The sequence below is a fragment of the Thermobia domestica genome, chromosome 4 (genome assembly GCF_964235325.1).
Source record: "Thermobia domestica chromosome 4, izTheDome1.hap1.1, whole genome shotgun sequence".
Classification (NCBI taxonomy): domain Eukaryota; kingdom Metazoa; phylum Arthropoda; class Insecta; order Zygentoma; family Lepismatidae; genus Thermobia; species Thermobia domestica.
In genome coordinates this window covers 23,585,915-23,608,142 of record NC_137457.1, presented here as the reverse complement: position 1 = coordinate 23,608,142, position 22,228 = coordinate 23,585,915, and the positions used below count along the sequence as shown (strand labels likewise).

The window sequence follows — 22,228 nt, the reverse complement described above, 5'->3', positions numbered from 1 at the left end:
TTACAATTCACACGAAACATTACAACACAAGATTAAACAAACACTGATTTTTCACTTGAAGTCAGTTATCTTTAACTGTCGAAGATTAGAAAATAAGTACGTAATATTATTTCCAGGGTAATCCGATCCCCCCGAAATCCGAACAGGCTTCAGCCCCAATTAGTTCGGATTTGAGGGGTTGTACTGTATTACGAATTTATTTGAATTACATGTGCTCCTTTTAACATACCATTTCCCTTAAGAATTGTATAACACATACTTTTGTTTAAAACTAACAGTTGCACAATATTGAAGTACGAACAAACGCAGTGACTAATCTCTACTGCTGGTAGTGCGCTCTCGTTTTCATTAATTTCTCAACTGAATATTCAATTGTCTATGTGCGATTGCAAGAGTGGATCCAGGGAGGAGGAAAGAACTGGCTCTTTCGGGCTTTTACGTACTTGACCTACTCCCCCATTCTGCAGATGCAATTTTAATTGATAGTTAAAAGTTTACGCTTTATATGTAAAATATCGATGTGAGTTCAACTGCCACATCAAAGTGCTAAACATTTACATTGTTGGTACTCTTTTTAATTTATTCATGCCAGAGGTGCAAATACACTAAAGCAACGCACATTTGCCGAACTCTACTGAAGAGGCGCTCGCCATAGTGAGAACCAGCGAAACTACCCCTCCAAAACGGCAACTGACTGAATCAACTAACAAGAGGGTGGTTCGCGAGTGAGCGACTCACGTTCTCCAAACATTGTCACTTCTAAAGAATCGTCCCTTCCAGAGAATAGTGGTTCAAAAAGAACCATGACTCCTGAAGAACCACGATTCCCGAAGAACAATGACGAACCACGACTCCCGAAGAATCATGATTCCCGAAGAACCACAACTCCCAAAGAACAACGACTCTCTCGAAGAATCGTTACTCATTTCTAGTGAACAGCGATTCACTCACTCATCCAAAAGAGTCGACTCACTCGTAAGCGATACATCACAACTTGCTACTGTGCTGTGTTGTAGTGATGCTTTAGATGTTTTCCCATTTTGTCGCTCAACAAAAAAAGTGGAAAATGACAATAAGTGTAGTATTGTCGACAGTGAATTCATTCGTATTAGTCAGACAATGTGAGGTACAATAACTACACGTGTCAGTTTCATACCATCACAAAATAAGTTAATAATTGCATGACATTTGAATACAAAGCTGCATTTAGTGAAAAATTACGATCTTCATTTGGAAGATAAAGATAAAACTTTCAGTTTTGATAGTTAACAAAACGGTATTTTTTTTTCGTGGGGGAGGGTCGTTGTCACGGTGCAAACTAACTTTATTTATAATAAAGGCTTTAAAATAATTGTCATAATCCTCTTTACTTTTATTTTTTCCTCCATAATTTCGAACCAAAAGTAACACCTGGATAAGTGAAAAGAAAAGTTGTAGGTGTCAGTGGCGGCTTTAGCGGGTAACTCGAGCCTACCCAATTTTTTAAAAAATATATAAACGCTAAAAGATACAATAAACAGTAAATATATTTTCCACTATTTATGTTAATGGTAGATAATTATTTAACAGACAACATCAACCACTACTGTAAAAGCAATTTCTTAATGTGATTAATCAATCAAATGTGTGTATGTATCCATAAGCGAAAGAACGAGGTACCCAAAATTAAAATCCGAAAGCTGCCTCTGATGGGTATTTAAAAGACTTTCAAGTTATTGTACCGTCGTCCAGAGGATAAAACGGTCCATTCTTCTCTATGGTTTTCACGTTTTGTGAAGAGAGACACGAGTTTCCATCATACACTCTGCTGGAAGTGCGTTTGAGAAGATAGATTATGAACAGTGGTCAATAACTTTTTCTAATAGACGGATATCAACAACAAAATATGGCGGCAAGTGAGAAAATGGATAAATCAAGGGAATTAAATTTACCTTCTTCCAGAGTTCGTACTATTATGAAAAGCTCTCCAGACGTTGAAAATATTGGACAAGATTCACTGTATTTAGTTACAAAAGCAACGGTATGTATAAACTAAATTTAAACATTGTAAATTACGAAATTTTAAAGCTTTGTGAGAACAAAGATATGAATTTTTGAAAAACGTCGTATTACTGGTGGAGTTTCTATAACGATGTGTGGTGTGGTTCTGTTTCACACTACAGAGTAGTGAAACATCTATGTGGTAGAAAAGAACAGGGAATCACGTTTACGTGCAGGTTTACTTTAGGCGCACCAGTGGAAATAATTGTTGTTCAGTAATTTCTTTTTATTGCCTCCGAAAAGATTTGCGCTGGGCGACATAAAAATATCTCACATGGCATAGATAAAATTCAAGGGTGCCACCAGTAATAATTGTTAAAACAATTGCTATTATTTTTCGATTTGCGTACAAATACGGCTTCCGGATGTATGTAAAAAGTGCAGTGCAAAAACAAACCAATCTGTGCTAGGTACCCACTAGAAAGCACGAATGCTATCTAACCGAGTCAGCACAAGGCGAAGCTAGTGGGCTCGCGCTGTTGTGCGTCCGGAGGGAGCAGGCGCGACAGCGATGATGGATATACGCGAATAGTGAAAATAAGTGAGTCTTGGCAAAGACACGAGTTTCTGTAGCACTTCGCATGGTATCATACTACTAACGCTCACTTGTAAACATGGTGGGGAAAAAATCCTGATTTTTTTAAAAAATTTAAGTCTATTTTTTTTTTATTCAAATCAAATCTTACTCCTCGCATAATACAAGTCTCGAACTGAAGAGAAAACATTAAAAAATAGTACTAAATGTTAATTATGCCATTTAAGTGAAACTATTGGAGTTTAATTTTGAATTCATCCCCAATCGTTAACCTATTTCAATCCCAATGTTTCTTAAGCATTATGGAGAAAGTACAGCAAAGTTTATCAACCTTTATTTATTTATTTTTTTTTTAACAAAAGTCACTAATATTTGGCTTAGCCATGTTTTAAAAAAAATCAGAACTAGCTAGCGGCATGAAATACATATAAAGTACGTAAATTTCGACTAAAATTAACTAACTCTATAGCCTATAGAACCCGGAGGTTCAATACCGCGCTCACAAAAGCTCTCCATTGACTTCTGTCCTTAGCCAACTGAATCTATTTTCTACTTTGTATTTCTATTTCTGAGAGATCCATCTTCATATTGTTCTCCCATTTGCGCCTATGTCTTCCTAATGGTCGTTTTCCGATTGGTCTTTCAGTTAAGACTGTGCGTTCCTAATTTTTTTCATCCTGACTACATGACCTGCCCACCTGAGTCTCCTAGACTTGATGACCCTAACAATGTTTGGTAAACCGTATAAATTATGGAGTTCCCCGTTACGAAGTTTCCGCCATTCCCCATTCTCGTTCCTCTTGGGTGCGAATATTCGTCTTAGGATCTTGTTCTCAAATACTTTCAGTCTATGCTCTTCCCTCATAGCGACTATGTTTCGCAACCATACAGAACAACAGGCATGATTATCGTTTTGTATATTTTAAGTTTCAGATTCCTCGACAGAATTCGCGACGACAAGAGATTTTGAACCGAATAGTAACTCGAATTCCCTGCTTTTAGTCGCCATTTAATTTCTTCGTGAATATGATTTTCCTCTGTTAATATTGATCCTAGATATTTGAAACGATCCACTTATCAAAAGTATTATTTAATATTTTAACGCATCCATAATTTGCCGTATTATGGTCCCGACGCACTTCCGTGTATTTCGTTTTCTCTGCATTTTCTTTCTATTGTTCTCCTATCATCCCCTATTAAATTTACATCATCAGTATATGCCATAACCTGGTGAATACCGTTCAACTCTAGGCCCTGGTTGCTATCTTTGATTTTCCTTATAGCGTATTCCAGAACAAAGTTAAATAATAATGGCGACAACGCATCTCCTTGTTTCAGGTCATTTTCGACGTGAAAGCTTGTGGACAAAAATTTTCCTACCCGGACTTTACTTAATCTCCAATAATTTCATCTGCGTATGGGGTCAATCTTGCTAATAGAATATTTGAGAGGATCTTATAGGGTGTTGACAGAAGAGAAATGCGTTGATAATTATTACAGTCAGTTTTGTCGCCTTTCTTGTAAATTGGAACAATGATTGATTCTTTCCACTCTTGTGGCAATTCTTCCTTGTTCCAGATAAGGAGAATGAGTTTGTGTATCTTGTTCCACAATTTTTCGCTTCCAGCTAAAATTAACTCAGCCGGAATTTCATCTACACCCGGAGATTTGTGTTTCTTTAATTTCTTTATAGCGGTTTCTACTTCTATTCGGTTGGGTTCTGGTATATACGGTTCTGCGGTGTGTATCTCCTTTTCTCCACGCACACTAGTTTTTGGTTGCGTGTTAAGCAAATAGTCAAAGAAATCTTTCCATCTATTTAAGATGCTATCCGTATCTGTGAGAACTGTACCGTCAGATTTCTTTAATAAGTAAACACGAGGTTGATAGCCATTCTTAAATACGCTGATCCCCTTATACATGTCCCGAATGTTTTTATTTTTACTATTATCTTCAAGTTCCTTAATTTTGGCTTTCAAAAAATCGCGTTTCTTTCTTCTAAAAGTTTTGGAAGTTTCCCGCCTGGTATCTGCGAAATTTTGTGTAGTTATTTCATTCGGATTTTGTAGCCAGTGTAATTTTGCCTGTTTTCTCTTCTCTGTTAGTTTAATGCATTCCTGGTCGAACCCTGGTTTGTTCCTACGTATTTCCGCTTGTCCCCTCCCCCCCCCCCCCCTGAAATTTTAATGCTATCTCTAATTTCAATCCAGGTATCCTCAACACTAATGCACTCCGAATCTTCTAAAGCCGAGAATCTATTCGAAACTTCAATCTGGTATTCCTCTCTTACCTGGCTCTTCTAATTTCTTTAAATTGAATTTCTCCGTTTTTCGGACAATGAATGTTACCTTTATTCAACGATAATCTCTCTCGTATTATCGCTGCTACCAGGTAGTGATCAGTGTCACAATCCGTGCATAAAAACTCCACTACCGGGAAATGATAGCTAATGCAATCCTCTTTCATATTCACTCACTTATTAAAACAGTCGTATAACACTTGTGATGTTGTGAAGCTAGTAATCCGATACTTGTAAATACAAAATGTAGGGCTAATATATGAATTACAGTCAGTTCCTATACACCAACTTCTGATTTTCAGTAAAAATTTACAAAGAAGGAATTTATTCTAATGGGCTGTACTTCAATTACTGTTGCGCGTGGACGTCCTGTGCCTGCAATCCATGTAGTCTGACAAGGGAATATTCCTATTTGGTGAATTCAATTGATAATAATTGATAGCACTGGATTCAGCACACACACACAAAAAGTGTTTAGTGATAGACCGTATACATGGTGGGAGATAAGTTAAGGCAAATTGTGAAGATAGAGCACAGAAAATGTCTAGAAATGGAATGTTAATTTTGAAACAAGTAGAGGAATTGAAGACAAATGTTGGATATGAGGAATGCAAGTAGAGTTCCAATGAATAGAGGTAATGTGAATCATTGGAGACATCAGAAAAGCCGACATGTTGGAATTAGCGCAAGAAAAATATACGGAAAAGGGATCATGTGACATGGCTTTTCACCCACACCGTCTATTGAAATCAATAGTGGTCAATACAGTTTTAGGCCTCTGTTTAATTGCAACTGTTATGGAACTTATGAATGATTGTGTAGTTGATACAAAAATGGAGACAACGGTGCGTACATTTGAAAAATGATAAAGATGGACAATTGGGCTCATCACAGCTGCCGCCGGTATTGAAATTGAAGCAGTAGTCGACAGTTGTCATGAATGCGACAGGTGCTGTTTACAAATATCCAGTTTTGTAGGAAGCTTATCTAATTAAGGCTTGGAACCTTGGTGCTGTATACTCGACGTAAGTGAATGATTGGAAGTTAATGAAGTTGTCCCGTTGTCATGTTTTGAAGTCAGATGACAGAAAAACTGTGTCTGTTATATATTTTATGAAATTCGTGTACCTACGGAAGAAGAACACATCCAACGGTTGTATGATTGACGTGCAGCCATCAGGGATAAGGAGTCGGGTAAGTTCAACATTGTTCGGTTTCTGCATGAACTCTTCATCTTTATTGGTTCTCCATGAATCAGCGAGGAACAGCAGTTCTATCTGCTCTATAGAAGGCCAGAAAACGTCAGTCACGAACTCTTTCAGATTGTCCTTGGTTATATTTGCACTTTTACCAGCATATGAACGAATATTGGGTGGATCGGAACGCTTGTTGGCTGGAAAGTGACCTCATTCATGTTTGTCGTTGTTCCTCATTCATGTCACATTTACGACAGTATTGCTACATTGCCATAGCGTGGAACGCCTTCTGTTGCAAAGGTCTCAAACTGTATTGGCCACTACTGATTACAATACACAGTGTGTGTCAAGAGCCATATGTCACATGATCCCTTTCCTGTATATTTTTCTTGCGGTAATTCCAACATGGCGGCTTTTCAGATGTCCCCCATGATTCACATTACGCCTATTCAATGGAGCTCTATATGTATTCCTTATATCCAACATTTGACCTCAATCTCTGTACTCGTTTCAAAATTAACATGCCATTTCTAGACTTTTTCAATGTTCTACCTTCGCACTTTGCCCTAACTTATCTCCCACTCTGTATACGGTCTGCCACTAAATACCCTCTTTTTGGTGCTGAATCCAGTGCTACCAATCATTTTCAGCAATTGAATACACCAAATCGGAGTGTTCCGTTGTGAGTGACTACAAGAGTAATAGAATGTATGACTTGTCAGGAAGCAGATCGGTTGCGTAGTGGTTAACACATCGGAATGTAAGATGGAGGCCCGTGTTCGAATCGCGGTCCAGTTGCCTTTGTTCACTCGTTATCATGATAGGGACCACGGTGGTTTAGTGATACGGCGTTCACCTCTGATGCATGAGGTCCTTAGTTCGATTCCAGCTAGCGCCAAGGGAGCTTTGTGATGGTACAAACAGCGTGTGCATGGGTTTTCTAGGGGTTCTCCCGTTTCCTTCCACTTTTTTCATTTCACCATTTTATTCATTTCTCATCATCACCGTTTCTTTTAGCCTAACCGGCATAATCGTGGGATGTAAAATTTAAAGATTTCATTTCATTTGTTTTCTTTATCATTGTACATCTATATATTTAATTCCATTAGACTCGTTCTTTGGTGGACGCTGTTTTTTACGAAAATTATTTTATGGCCAACGATATATATATATATATATATATATATATATATATATATATATATATATATATATATTACTGTTTAATACACATTTGCATAGTGTCATGTTTAAAAATTTATGTATATTTATTTATTTATTGAACACATTCCCAGATACAGCATAATTGTGTCATTTTACACAGGGAAATGTTAACAAACAGGTAAAAAGAAAAAGGGTAAAAACAGTAAAAATAAATAACAACAACAGTAACATGAATAATATATATATATATATAAAAAAAAAGAGTGCACAAGTAATATTATTTGGCTAGCATGCGTTTTATTGCTCTTTCAAACACCGGGTAGCTCGAAAAAATGTCCACCTGACTAGTTAGATTATTATAATAGTTGGGTACTCGGTGAAAAAGAGACTTCTGTATAATTGTTATCCTAGGGCGTGCAAAATGGAATAGGTAGGCATTCCGGGTTTTGCGGGAAGGGACACGTAAGGATAGTTGTTGAATTAGGGTTTCTGATCTTAGGTTCCCATTAACTATCTTATGAAGAAACTTCAAATCAGAGTTATTTCTGCGTACTTCTGGCGTCTGGATATTAAGATATCGCAAAATTTCCTCCTTAGGTAATATTCAAAGTGCGGGAACACGAAAACGTACTATTGCAATAAAGAAATTGAGAACAGACTCAAGTCTAGAGAGATGTGTAGGTACGACCATGGCTCATATGGGAGAGCAGTATTCGATCTTGGGTGCTATTAGAGTTTTATAGAATGTTGTTAATGATGCCACATTGCGTAGTTCAGTGAATCGGCAAAGAAGCCCCAACATACGCATTGATTTCTTAACTATTGAGGAGATGTTATCAGAGAATGAGAGTTTTGAATCAAAGATGACATCAAGATCATTATGACATCAAGATCAATGTGTTATAGGGGAATCGTTAATATGGTATTTGGAGGGAACAGGAGACTTTTTCAGAGTAATTGTAATGCTGTCACATTTCTTACTGTTTCAGTTGCCACATTTCACACCGTCTACAAGATAATTTGTCTTCCTGTAAGACAATTGTGTCATGGAAACATGATATTTCTCTATATTATTTACAATCGTCACCAAAAAGTAAAAGGCTACTAGGATTAACTGATAAGTGAGAGTAGAGATCGTCCATATACAGGACAAATAGCAGGGGCCCTAGTACGCTTCCCTGAGGCACCTCCGAGATCACAGGTTGGGGGTCGCCCCTGAAATATATATACGTTATTTTATAATTATCCATGTTCTAAAAATCTACAGTTATATGGGTTCCAAATGCCACTTCGAGTGTGTCTGTTATAGATATTATGATATTTTACTGTGAGAACTATTTCCTCAGATTGCTTATAGCTATTTTCTTCTTCTTCTCAGGAGTTGTTTATTCAGCACCTTGCTCAACAAGCATATAAGCATTCTGGAAAGGCCAATAATGTTGTTTACAAGCATTTAGCAGAAGTAGTACAATCCAATGACACATTGACTTTCTTGAGAGGTAAGTTGTATTGTTATTATTTAATGAATGGAATCATGTATTTAAGTAAGTTCCAGGAGCCACGGTGGCTCAGTGGTGGAGCGTTCACCTCCGGTGCAGGGGTCCCTGGTTCGATCCCAGCTCGCACTAAGTGGACTTTGTGGTGGACAAACGTCATGTGCATCCCACAATTTCATTCATTTCTCATCATCACTGTCTCCTTTAGCGCAGCCGACATAATCATGGGACGTAAAACTCAAAGATTTCATTTCATTTTATTTTAAGTAAATCCCAAATGTAACAATAAGACAATAACTACACTGAGAACATAACTGTTTGTAAGTACGGGTGATTTTTTTTTTTATCACGGCATACCTTTAAGTGTATTGTCTCAACACTTACCAAGTGCGATTGAGAGTAAAAACTTGAGAAGACTCATTCAGAACGTCCGAACCGAAGACCTCTCAATTGCGGAGCATAAATCACCCGTCAATGCTCAAAGTATAGTGACCGCTGCTGTCAGGTTTATTCATTACGTAGAGTGGGTAATCAGGGTGTCTATCGGTCACGAATGCCACGAAATCGGATAACGGTCATGAAAGTCACGAAAAAGTCACGAAATTTAGCTTTTGGGTCACGATTTTTTTTTAACTGTACAAATGTAAGTACAGATTGGAAAATTTGTTCTGTGAAACGTCAAAATTCACCATAAAAAATGTGTATGGGCGGCTTTAGACGCTATCAAATCGCAAGCAAAGTACGTTTCTATCGCATGGATGAAAATTCGGCCTAATTCGCTCTTGAAAATGTTAGGAAATTTTATGATTTGGTAAAGAAAAGGTCACGAAATTTCATTTTGGACTTTTAGTAGACACCCTGGTAATGGTCTACCATGAAAATTAAGTCTTTGCGAATCAATTATTCTGGCGACATTTTTCTTTAAATCAAAATTCTTCAACGTCCAAATGTCTGCCTTCTGAATTAGACTGTAAGCTTTGTTGTCTTTCTAAATTAAACATCTCACTACTTGATGTTAATAAAGTTAAATTTAAAGGGGCGCTAATAATATAAAAGATGGCAGCACGTGCCCTCTATCTTTCGAATGTACTTTGTAGGGAGCGACAATATTCAAAAATAATAATATTCAATCAAATATAAGACATGGATATTCAAACTTTGTCCAAAGACGAGTTCCATGAATAATCGAAGAAAAATCCGTGGAGTTTATGAAATGAAATGAAATCTTTCAGTTTAATGTCACACGGATATGTCCTTTGGGCTAAGGGAGACGATGATTAAAGCAAAGGAATGATGATGGAAGAATTGGTGGAATGAGAAAGTGGGTGGAAACGGGAGTACCCAGAGAAAATCCACGGACACGATGTTGTCCACCATAAACTAACTTCGCCGGGGATCAAACCAGAGGCCTCAAGCACCAGAGGTAAGCACTCTTCCACTGAGGCACCGTGCCCTCTCTCCATGTAGTTTATCTGTAGATATATATAGTCTGTTACAAAATAACTGCACCACCTAAGAAAAATCGATACATTTTGCGAATTGTTATATATTTTATGACAGATATTAATTGCAAGTGTTTCAAATTATTTCTATACATCGTTTGGTGTTTTATCTACTACATATGTAGAGACAAAAGGTTCCAATACAATATATTGTATAATAATAAGCTACAAATAGTCATTATTACAAAAAGTATGAACATATTTGTTTTCATGCACTTTGTATGAACACATGTTAACATCTCATTAATGAACAAGAAATGGATGTGAGTTTTCTTGAACAGTATTGTTAAGTGTATAAAACCCTTATCTGTGTATATACCCCATTCAGCACTTTGTATGTTTCCCATGTACCGCTTTCAGTGCTGCCAACCTACTTGGCATGCTGTGTACGACAGACTGGCACAAGGATTCGTCTAACTCATGAACCAAACTTGCATCACACCTTCAATAAACTCCTTCCTTGTTTGGATGCACTTCCCTGAAAGCTTGCGAGACATGATATGCCATACATTTTCAATAGGATTCATGTCTGGAGAGTTAGGTGGCCACCACAACCATTGGATATGCATGTCTGGGAACTACTTCTTAACAACAGCAGCTCTGTGACACGGCGCATTATCATCTTGAAATGTGAAGTAATATAAGTTTTTGCCTCAGAAATGATCCCCTTGCTGTTACTAGAAGTTTACGTTTTAAAATGTTCGTGTAATACTGTCCATTAACTGATCTGTTGCAAATTTCTAGTCTTCCGACACCTTTCGACGTGAAACAGCTCCACACCATTACACTCTTACCAAACTCCTCTGTCGGCGATATACAGTCGCTATTAAGTTCTTCCCCACTTCTCATCCATAGTCGGACGCCACTGTTATTCCCAAGCACCCTAAACTTTTTTAAACGAAGAAAATAACCTGTTCCCATTCTTCAACACCCACGCTTCGTACATGGTAAGAAAGTGTTTCCTGGGTTTTACTTGATTTGCGTTAAGTATCGGCTTCTTTCTAGGTGCTTTCTTCCGAATTCGTTGTTCCTTTGGCCGTCTAACAACTGTTACGTAACTTACACTAATACCAGTATCATCGGACACAGTTTGAGCAATTCGTCGTGAAGATGATGCTCTGCTTGTCAGAGTTAGGGCCTCAATTTTTCTGTCTATCCGTGGGCTTGTTTTTTGCCTTCAGCCACATTTGTCTCTCAAAGAGGACATATTATACATTGTTTGATTTTTAATAACTCCATCAACCGTTGTGTGATGAAGTTCAAGTTGTTTTGCAATTTGACATTGCGAAATGCCACGATAGTACAACGACAGTATCTCCCCTTGTTTACGAGGCGATGTGGCGTACAGTATTTTACTCATTTCTAGTACGTAACCACACTAAATATAGAGGATCAACCACAAATATCATATACTTATCATAAACAATAACTCATAAACACAAAAGGTTACGTACGGAACAAGTTTTCATCAACAACGATCAGCGGATCACCATTTACTTGTGCATGCATGAGTCAGTCATTTGCACAGTGAATGCACTGCCACCTGTTGAGCAAAGATCACACAAAATCTATGAGTAGCAATAAACAAAAACGTATCAAAATGCAATGGCGATCAATTGTTTGATATATTGAGCCCCTTTAGAGATGAAATTAATTAACAATTTTCTAAGAGAAATTAAAACTTTGGAATTTTAGCAGGTGGTGCAGTTATTTTGTAACAGACTGTATATATATATATATATATATATATATATATATATATATATACAGAAGTGCATCAAAATACAAAATGTAAGGTGAATTTTCGATTTACTGAAAAACGTTCAGAAATAAATATCTGAAACTGTGTTATATTTGACACATAATATCACATTAATATTCAACATAAGAACCATTACAGTCCAGACATGTATTCCAACGTGACGCCAAATCGTCCATACCCTTTGCAAAGAAATGTTGCTTCAGGTTCCCTTACTAAGTAATCGTATGTGTTGTATCTCTTCCAGTCTACCGAAACTCCACCGATAAAGGTGTTTCTTTAGAGGTACGAGCAAGTTGTAGTTGGAAGGGCCTAAATCAGGACTGTAAGGAGGAATTTCCAATTGAAACTAATGATGTACGTTTGTATCTGTTCGGCTGCATGTGGTCGTGCGTTATTGTGCAGTAGCAACACCCCATTTTATACCCTTGGTCGTTTGTGATTTATGGCTGCTTTCAGCCTGCTAATGGTTTGCAGTACGTATCCGCAGTATAATACTTGTATCCTTTACCAGAAATTCAACATGAATAACACCCGATGATCCCAAAACACAGTAGCCATTGTTTTCTTGGCAGATGTTGTCTTGAATTTCTTGGCCAGTTATGAGGATGGATGCTTCTGTGTCATACTCTGGCATTTTGCTTCAGGTGTCCGTATAAGTATTAGAGTGTCATCGCCGTTATGGTGCGATGAACTAAGAAATTCTTTCGTGTGAGGTAGGTCAGCGAAATGTCCATTGGGAGGTGTTTTTGGTCGTCACTCATGTTCTGGCACGTAGCGTGCACACACTGTCCTAAAGCCAAGTGGGTCACGAACGATACTCGTCACTGAACCATTTGAGATTTGCAGCGTCATGTAACCTCATTCTTCAGTCTTCACGAATCATGGCATCGACGTCACGGTGATGGACGTTACTGGTCTGCCACTTTTGTCATCATCTGTCACAGTCCTATCATTTGTAAACGCGTTGCACCACACATACACTTGTTTCTGCAACATAACCTCCTCTGCATAGATATCCACCAATTTTCGATGAATTTCTGATAGTCTCTGTCCTTTGGCCCATAGAAGACTAATAACTCCGCGCACCTCCTCCTCGAAGTAACGTTCAAGTCGATACGCCATCCATAGATTCCTCTAAGTACCATATGAGTTGACATAAAAAGTTGTAACTGCCGTCAGACTTCCCTTACCTTGGTATCTGTAACATTAAAAAAAAATAATAATAATAAAATAAAATAAATAAATAAATAATTAGCTACACAAAAAATTTTGGATTTGACAGACAAATTCACCTTATTTTTTGATATATATATTCTTTCATTGTTAAGAGCACTAAATTTTACTCTTCAGAAACATGCTAGACGAAATTATCTCAGCAGTGAAATGAACAAAATGTTAAAAAAAAATATATTCTGCGATTATTTATTCAACTTGACATTTTTGGGTCCAAATTTGTATATTCACCTCTACCACATTGGAGAGGTAGAGGCACATACTGTCATGTATTGGTAATAGATGAGCCTTTATATTTACCTTAAAGAATACCAGGAGAGTTATTTGTTAACGAAAATGAGTCTTTGGCTTCTGTCCTTTTTTAACTTACAGTGAGCCTTTGCTTCCAAATTTGATAAAGAGGCAATTGAGTCTGGTTCACCAAAGAATGTAAACGCAACTAATCACAAATTTAATGAAGTCGGAATATTGCAAAAATCGTCATCTTCCGTTGAAAGTAATAGTTCTGAATCTTATTAAGATCCAAATAATAAAATCTAGGTTTGAACTTAGATAAAGGGTGCTTAGACAAACAATGAGGCAACAAGATTAATAAATTCTACTAAAGGCAGTATAAAGGATCACGCGAAACCTAAATTTATGAATGAAGCGGGTATGAATAACCACCGTTAAAATCACCGTTATCTCTGAAGATGTTAACGGATTAAATTCATTAACGAACTCGGTCGAGATAATCGCTCTTGCTGTCTATTACAAACAAAGCGAAATTGCATATCCTTTTATTATATGCAACCAGCATATCTTGCTGTCGTACAGGTTGCATAGAAGCTAGGGAATGTTTTAGATTTTTTTAAACAAAATGTTGATAAAATATTGAAAAAAAAATTGATATCCTTTCGTTATATGCAACCTACAGTCATTTGCTCCCGTACGGGTTGCATAGAAGCTAGGGGATGTTTTAAGATTCTAAACAGGGTATGGATCACAACTGTTGATGTCACCGTTACCCGTTAAGATGTTGCGGATTGAGTCCATTAACGAACTCGGCCGAGATGATCGCTCTAGCTATCTTATTCTAAAGATCAAAATTCAAAAATTCGTTTTTGTTCAAGAGTTCACGTGAGGAATTACGGACTAACGTATTAATTATCCAGTCTTGTATATCTCACTTGTGTGTTCCTAATAAAACTCAGATTTTAATTTGATACGTGTTGTGTGATTAATGTATTTGTTTGGAAGAAAAAGTCATTCAGATACGTAGACATGTATCCAGGGTAACTGTTGTTACTGTGAATCAGGGCCGTGTCGGGGAAGAGCGGGGCGAGGGCCCCGGGCGCCGAAGTAAGGGGCGAAAAATTCGGGAGAAAAAGGAAAAATTGCTTGAAATATATTCTTGGGGGCGCCATCGTATACTCGCCTCGGGCGCTGATTTTCCACGGCACGGCCCTGCTGTGAATAGATGTCAGCAATCGAGGAGTGTAAAATGTCCTATCCATGTTAAATCCAAAAATGTCCTATTTTGAATTGAATATGGAAGAGTACACTATAGAACCTCTTACGTTAAATTTTATAATTATTTTTTGTCAAAACATTATTTTCTGTTCTAAATTCTGTTTGAAATATCACTTTAGTGCCAAAACATGCTAACTACGAAAATAATTCATTTCCTATATATGCTATATCCAATTTCATTTCATAAAATGTATGCTAGCGAGAATGACAGAAAGAAACTTGTAGTTAGGTATATGGTGCCCAGAGCTAGAGCAAAGCGTTGTTTTCCAAAATTGAATCGTAGGCCAAATAATACAATTGCTCTAAATTTCGACATAATGCAAAATCAACCTCTTCCGAAGACGTGAATAGGATAGACTTATTAGTTACTACAGCTGTGGTACTATATCTTCGGAGTAGTTTTGCATGTTAAGGATAGCTCGCTTAAGAAATAAATTTAAAAAAAAAAATTTAGATGGTTGGAAACTGAATATGGACGTGGCTGCGCTGAAATTGTATCATGTTTCTCACATTTTCTTAACAGAGTGAGAGTAATTACTTTGGAAGGAATTACAGGTCTGCGATTCTTCTCCGATTCGTGCACAGGTCAAAACGAGAACTACGCAATGTTATTAATGTTGATGCGCTTCTGTCAGAAGGAAAAGTTACAGTTTGAATGATACTTTCCGATGTGGAATTATTCTTATAGACTATGCCCGCTGGTAGGGCGTTCGGGCAAGTTGAAAAATGCTTAAGAAGAATTGAAACAGTAGTGCAGAATATGATGAAGTTTTATCAAAAATTGGTACCTTCCATATTGTTGGGAAAACCGTAATGATACAACAATAGAAAGATTGTGCACATGAAGTTCTGAAATAAGTAACAAGATTTCAACACCACAAATGCAAAAGTACTGTCGTTGGATAATCCATCACAGAATGTAATTAACTTCAAACCCTTAAACCCTTGTATTCTATCGCAAGTACTTAACATGGGATTTTAAAACAGAACTATATGAAATTATCTCTTGATTTGAAACCAGTTAGACGCACCACATATGCAAGTGAAGACAAAGTTAGGGATGTAAAGAATTTATTACAAGAAATGTGTCTCGCGTGGGACACTATGAACTACTATAAGAACTGTCTTAAGTGGGCAGACTACTAAATATTTTTTAAAAGCTAACAATTTTTCTTTTTCCTGTTTTTCGTAAGTGAAAAGAGATAATGAAATGTAACTTACCACAATAAGAGATAATGTCATTCTACACCCGAAAATATGAATCGGAAAAATTTTCAGTGTTGCCATCCATAGAAATTACAGTGTGATCAGAATTTGAATACCCGAAAATCTAGGTTATGGCAGTGACTAGAAAAATGCACTCAACGGTAATTGATGATTTATCGTGTTGTCTTGGTTTCTTGTTAATTACTTTTTGAATAATATTTGTAGTGTATTTATTTTGTAATAAATAATTAACAAGAAACCAAGACAACATGATAAATCATCAATTACCGTTGAGTTCATTTTTCTAGTCGCTGCCTGAACCTAGATTTTAGGGTAATTCAAATTCTGGTTACACTAATTTCTATGCATGGCAAAACTGAAAATTCTTCCGATTGGTATTTTCGGGTGTAGAATAACATTATCTATTATTATGGTAAGTTACATTTCATTATCTCTTTTCCTTTACGAAAAACGGGCAAAAGAAAAATTGTTAGCTTTTAAAAAATATTTAGTAGTCTGCCCCCTTAAATTTTGTAACCCGAATGCAGATGACAATGTTGATTTCTATATTGAAGAGCATTAACGCATGAAAGTGCGGAGAATGAAGTTTATTAAATACTTGAAAGAACTTATTATATTCTAAAACAGGTTTTGTAATATAATGCGACGGAGCGTTTATGTAAAGGAAATTTTCTTAATTCTCATTCAAATGATATGCCACACAAGAAAGAAAAATGTGTGCGCTACCCACATTAAACTTTTTTTTTTTTTGTATGCATTCTATATATTTTATAACTTTATGCAAAGAATTAAAGTCTTTGTGAAATCATAGTACATTACTTCGCCTCTTTAGTGTCAAAATATACTAAATCGTCAAATATTGTTTTCAAAACATGCTAAACGCCAAATTTGCTGCCAAAACACGCTATGCACCAACTAAACCGTTTCATTACCTTAACATCTAGATCTTTGACAGTGGTTTTTTCAATCATTGCGATAGTGTTTTAATGTAAAAAGATATAGTTTTTCGCCCTTTCTGGAAACTTCTACCAGACGAATTTAGCATGTTTTGGAAATATACTCTTCGTTTATCTTCATCATTTATGATTGAACTTGGAGGAGGTGCTACCCTCTGAGAATTTTCTTGGATGGGGGTGTCATGCACCTTTCTCTTCAGTCAGTAAGTAAAAGAAAGAATCTCTGAATCAAAATTTTGTATAGTAATAGTAGGAACAACGCTATGCTGTTAAAGGAACACTTTCTAATATTGTACTAATGTTATCTAGAGTGAATAATCAGTGGAATCTATAGAGCATTCGTGAAGTGAGAAATTTATCTGGAAATTATCGTATACATAATTTATTATGGAAGATACTTTGACCTATAAATGAGGGAAATATTGAACATTGAGTAACATTAGAAAATGGACATTGGTGTGTAGAATCTCTTTATTATTCTTTATTTGGAACTTTGGATGTCGTTTCATTTGCGCAAGTATTTTGTTATTCCAATATGCTCCTATACAGGACCGGATCCAGGATTTTTTCAGAGGGGGTGCACCAATAACTATCAATACATTTGAATCAAATTTAATTTTTTTTAAATGACTTTAGGCACCTGTGATGTGTATGAAGAACTGACTTAAACTATTGTGTTTAGCAAAACCGCTTTCCTTTAAGCCCGAAACGGAAACATGACATGAATTTTAGGAAAGTAATGCTACTTCCACTGCCAGTTTCTCGCTTTAGATAGTGTATATTCAGAACGGAAGGGAGGGGTGCACGTGCTCCGGTGCACTCCCCTAAATCCGGCCCTGCTCCTATATATATATATTATATATATATATATATATATATATATATATATATATATATATATATATATATATATATATATATTAATCTGCTTGCGGATAGTAAATTTTTGTTGCATTTGAATATGATAGACCTTTGACCATCAATGATTTATTTTATTTTCACGTTTTTTTTTTTAAAGAAATAAAATTGTTATTTTACTTTTGATAGATATTATTCTCTTTGATTTAAGAAAGAACACGGGAAATCAAACGTCAAGCTTAAGTTGTTCAGACTACTTACCACTATTTCAGTTTTTTAGTAAAGAATGTGTCATTTTTCTACTTTAAACATATTCACTTGTATTGAAAACGTCACATTTTATTCTCTTACAACTACACTTTTTCGTAAAACTTCTGGTTTTCTATATTTTGGTTCGCTCTCTAGACATGGACACAAACTAACTTACTCTATAACATATGGAAGACGGAGGTTCAATGCCGCTTTCACAAAAGATCTCCATTGATTTCTCTCCTTAGCCAACAGGACCGTTTCTAATTTATATTCCTATTTTTGAGTGATCTATCTTAATATTGACCTCCCATCTCCACCTAGGTCTTCCTAATGGTCGTTTTCCGTTTGAGTTTCCAGTTAGAACTTTGAAAGCGTTCCTACTTTATTCATTCTGGCTACATGACTTGCCCACCTGACCCTCCTAGACTTGATGATCTTAACAATGTTTGGTAAACGGTATGCAGTTCCTCGTTATGAAGTTTCCGTCATCCCTCATTCTCGTGCCCTTTGGGTCCGAATATTCGTCTCAGGATTTTATTCTCAAATACTTTCAGTCTTCGTTCTTCTCTCAGAGAAAGCGACTATGTTTCGCAACCGTACAACACCACAGGCTTGACTATCGTTTTATCCTCATATCTCGCGCAGCAAAAATTTGCTACGAATTCTGAACAGAAGGTTGTGTGGAAGAAAAAAATGAAAAAGTTGAGGAGGAATAGTTCGGGTTTAGGAGAGGTAAGGGCACAAGAGATGCAATTGGATTATTAAGGATGGTAGGTAAAAGATTCATAGAAAAAGGCAAGGAGGTGTATGTGGTATTTATTGATCTAGATAAAGCTTTTGACCATATGAATTGGGAATTGTTGTTGGCAATTCTAAAGAAGGTTGGGTTGGAATGGAAAGATCGAAGACTCGTAAGAATCTTATATATGAACCGACAAGTAAGTGTTAGAGTAGGGGAGGAAATGACAGAGGAGAGTACAGTTGGAAGGGAAGTTCGACGGGGATGTTGTTTCTCGCCAACATTATCTAGAAGAGATGGTGAAAAAGAGTCTATATAAGGAAGACGGCATTTCAGTGGGAGCGAGAACGATTAGGTATATGCGGTTTGCAGATGATATGATACTTGTTGCGGAATCTTCAGAGAAAATCAATAAGATGTTAGAAGACGTGAGGAGGGGCTGCGAAAAATACGGGATGAAAATAAATGTTAGAAAGACAAAAGTCATGGTTGGAACGAAACAGTCGGTGTCAAATATAGAAGTAGGTGGGGAGAAAATAGAACAGGTGACTAGTTTTCGATACCTGGGTAGTGTTATTAGTAATGATATGAAGTGTGAATGTGAAATAAAAGCAAGGATCGGAATAGCGAAAGAAGCCTTTAGGAGGAAGGAAATACTATTCTGTGGGACATTGCATAAAGAGTTGAGGTGTGGAGTATTGTACTATATGGGTCAGATATATGGCAAAAATGATGAAAAACGACTGCAAACTTTCGAAATGTGGGTGTGGAGAAGAATGGAGAGACTTAGTTGAGTCGAGCGGAAAACGAATGAGACCGTATTAGAAATGGTGAGAGAGAAAAGAACGACTTTAAATATTGTTAAGAAAGAGGTAAACAAAGTGGTTGGGACATTGGCTAAGAAGGTACTGTATCGTAAGGGATGTGCTGGAGGATATGGTGGCAGGAAGGAGAGGGAGGGGACGAACGAGACTACAAATAATGAACGATATAAAAATAGAAAAATCGTTACGTGAAGACGAAGAGGTTAGCGGAAGACCGTGGACCATGGAAGTTTCTCAGCTGCGGCAAGTGACCCGCCAGAGATGGCAGAATGCTTATGTTGATGATGAAGATGATATTTTAAGCTTCAAAATCGTTACTTCATTACCTTATATTATATTTATTTACAACTACAGTAGACAATCTTTTCTTAAATTTAAAAAAACAAAAATATTTTTCACCTCCTTATTACGTTACTTCATATATAGACATAGACCTGAAGTCGGCAAATGCCATTCCATTTGGCTTTCCTAACATTTCTTCACTCGGGAAAATATTTCAGGTAAATAAATTAGTGGAACTCTGATGATGAATGCAATTAGTGCGTTTGAAACATAAGTTAAAGTTTAGTAAAACACAAATGGGACACCAAAAATTGAATTTATTTAATAACGATCTAGAACGTTTTTAGATGAAGACTAAACATGACTTAATTTCAGTTTTTGCATCTCATTGAGTATTTGTGTTGATTATTTCGAGTTCGACTTTAGTGCATACTGGCAGAATACCCGTTCTCACGGGGAGAATACGTTTCGTTTTGGACATAAAGTACTAATGAGGGCTGTATTTAGATTTAAATAGCATCGGAAGTGTCACTGTTTGTCTCAGTAACCCCGAAAACTATGGATTAGACCCTAATACCGGTCATTTTCGATCATTTTTATATGTCTCCCCCTTCTCCAAGTTGCGGGGTTGAATTTCATCTCAGCGCCCGCGAAAACTATGGATTTGCACTAATATCGGTCAATTTTGATCATTTATAAATTTCTCCGCCGCTACCCCTCCCATAAGTTGCACCTTCATTTGTATATATATAGAGTGTTTCAAAACAAAACCGACAACGTTTGGGAGATGATTTACGACACTAAGATAATGCAAAAAAGTATGGACCAACCTGGGTGCACAAATGCTTCCTTTCGGAGTTATAGGCTGCCGAAAATATGGAAAGATTAACTTTAAAGGTCAATAGCACCAAGACTATGGTACCTACCGTAGGGTCAGAGTTCACTTACGAACCAATATATACCCTATTCAAATATACATGTTTCTGAATCCTGCGGTACTCACGCTACAATTTTTATAGAAGGAGTTTGGCTTTATTGAGTTTGGAGTAGGGCATATAATTTGAAGTACGCACCAACTACCTCTATAAAAATTGTTGCGGAAGTACTGCAGGATTCTGAAACATGGATATTTAGATAGGGTAAGTGAAGTCTTGACCCGACTACTGTAGGTCCCATAGTTTTGGAGCTATTTACCTTTAAAGTTCATTTACATATATATATATATATATATATATATATATATATATATATATATATTTATTTATTTATTTTCGGCATCATATGACTTCGAAAGGAAGCATTTGTGCACCTATTTTGGTCTATACTTTTTGTATTTTTTTCCAAAACGTTGTCTATGTTGTTTTGAAATACATCGACCTCCTCCAAGTTGCGGGGCTGAATTTGGATTTAAACGGCATCGGAAGTGTCACTGTTCATCCCAGCGACCTCGAAAACTATGGATTAGACACTAATACCGGTCAATTTTGACCGTACCCCTCCCATAAGTTGCACCGTCAAATTGAAGTGATAAACCATCCGAGGCTCGAACATAATCTATGTTGAAAATTTGATCGAGATCTGTCAGATGGCTCAAGAGTTGAATCACAAAGATAGTGAGCTTCATTTAAGCTTCATATATATTTAAGCAATATTTCGACTTACATCTTAAGTGCGTATTTTTTGAATCAGTATTTCGAGTTAGATTTTAGTGCGTACACCTTTGAATATTAATTGCCTGTCTATTTTCAATGCTCTTTTTATGTGTGAACATCTGATCTCTGCTAATAGGCGAATTGTAAAAGAACAATATTGTCTAAATTATTTTGTCTGGTTTTGTTCCAGAAATCGTTCCCAGGAAGATAACTGTCCGCGAGTATTATTCCATGGCAGACCGTGATGATGATGATGAGGAAGAGGAGGAGGATGATGATGACGACGACGACGACTCGGAAGAATCGTAGCACAAGGATATCAAATTGTGAAAAATTAAACGATTATATAGACAGTTGCAACAAATATGATGTTTTCGGAAACTGTGACAAGCTCAAAGCATGTCATTCATGTTTCGGTCAGCACTGATTGTTACACAATCAAAAAATCAAGTGAATTCTTCTATTTCTAAACAGATATAAATGTATGAGTGTGTTTGCATGTATGTGAGTTCATTAATAAATGTGTGCAGATTACTTTTTATATATAAAAAATAGGATTGTTTTACTGTATTTTAAATATCGATGTTGTTCAGCGACAAACGTACTTTCCGTTTGGTAAAATTTATTTTGGGAATAACGGTGGTATAGTTGGAACGTTCGGATTACGTTCAGAAAACGTTCAGATTACGTTCTTTTTCA

At 36.6% G+C, this 22,228-nt stretch overlaps 1 protein-coding gene across 1 annotated transcript; it reads left to right on the top strand.

Annotated features, from left to right (window-relative positions):
* The first annotated feature begins 1,764 nt into the window (after positions 1–1,764).
* Chrac-16 (chromatin accessibility complex protein 1) lies at positions 1,765–22,021 on the top strand. The gene is made up of 3 exons (XM_081755337.1): positions 1,765–2,020; positions 8,613–8,733; positions 21,720–22,021. Exons 1-3 carry the CDS (start codon positions 1,886–1,888, stop codon positions 21,836–21,838), a joined length of 375 nt encoding a protein of 124 aa, XP_081611463.1. The 5' UTR covers positions 1,765–1,885; the 3' UTR covers positions 21,839–22,021.
* The last annotated feature ends 207 nt before the right edge of the window (positions 22,022–22,228 follow it).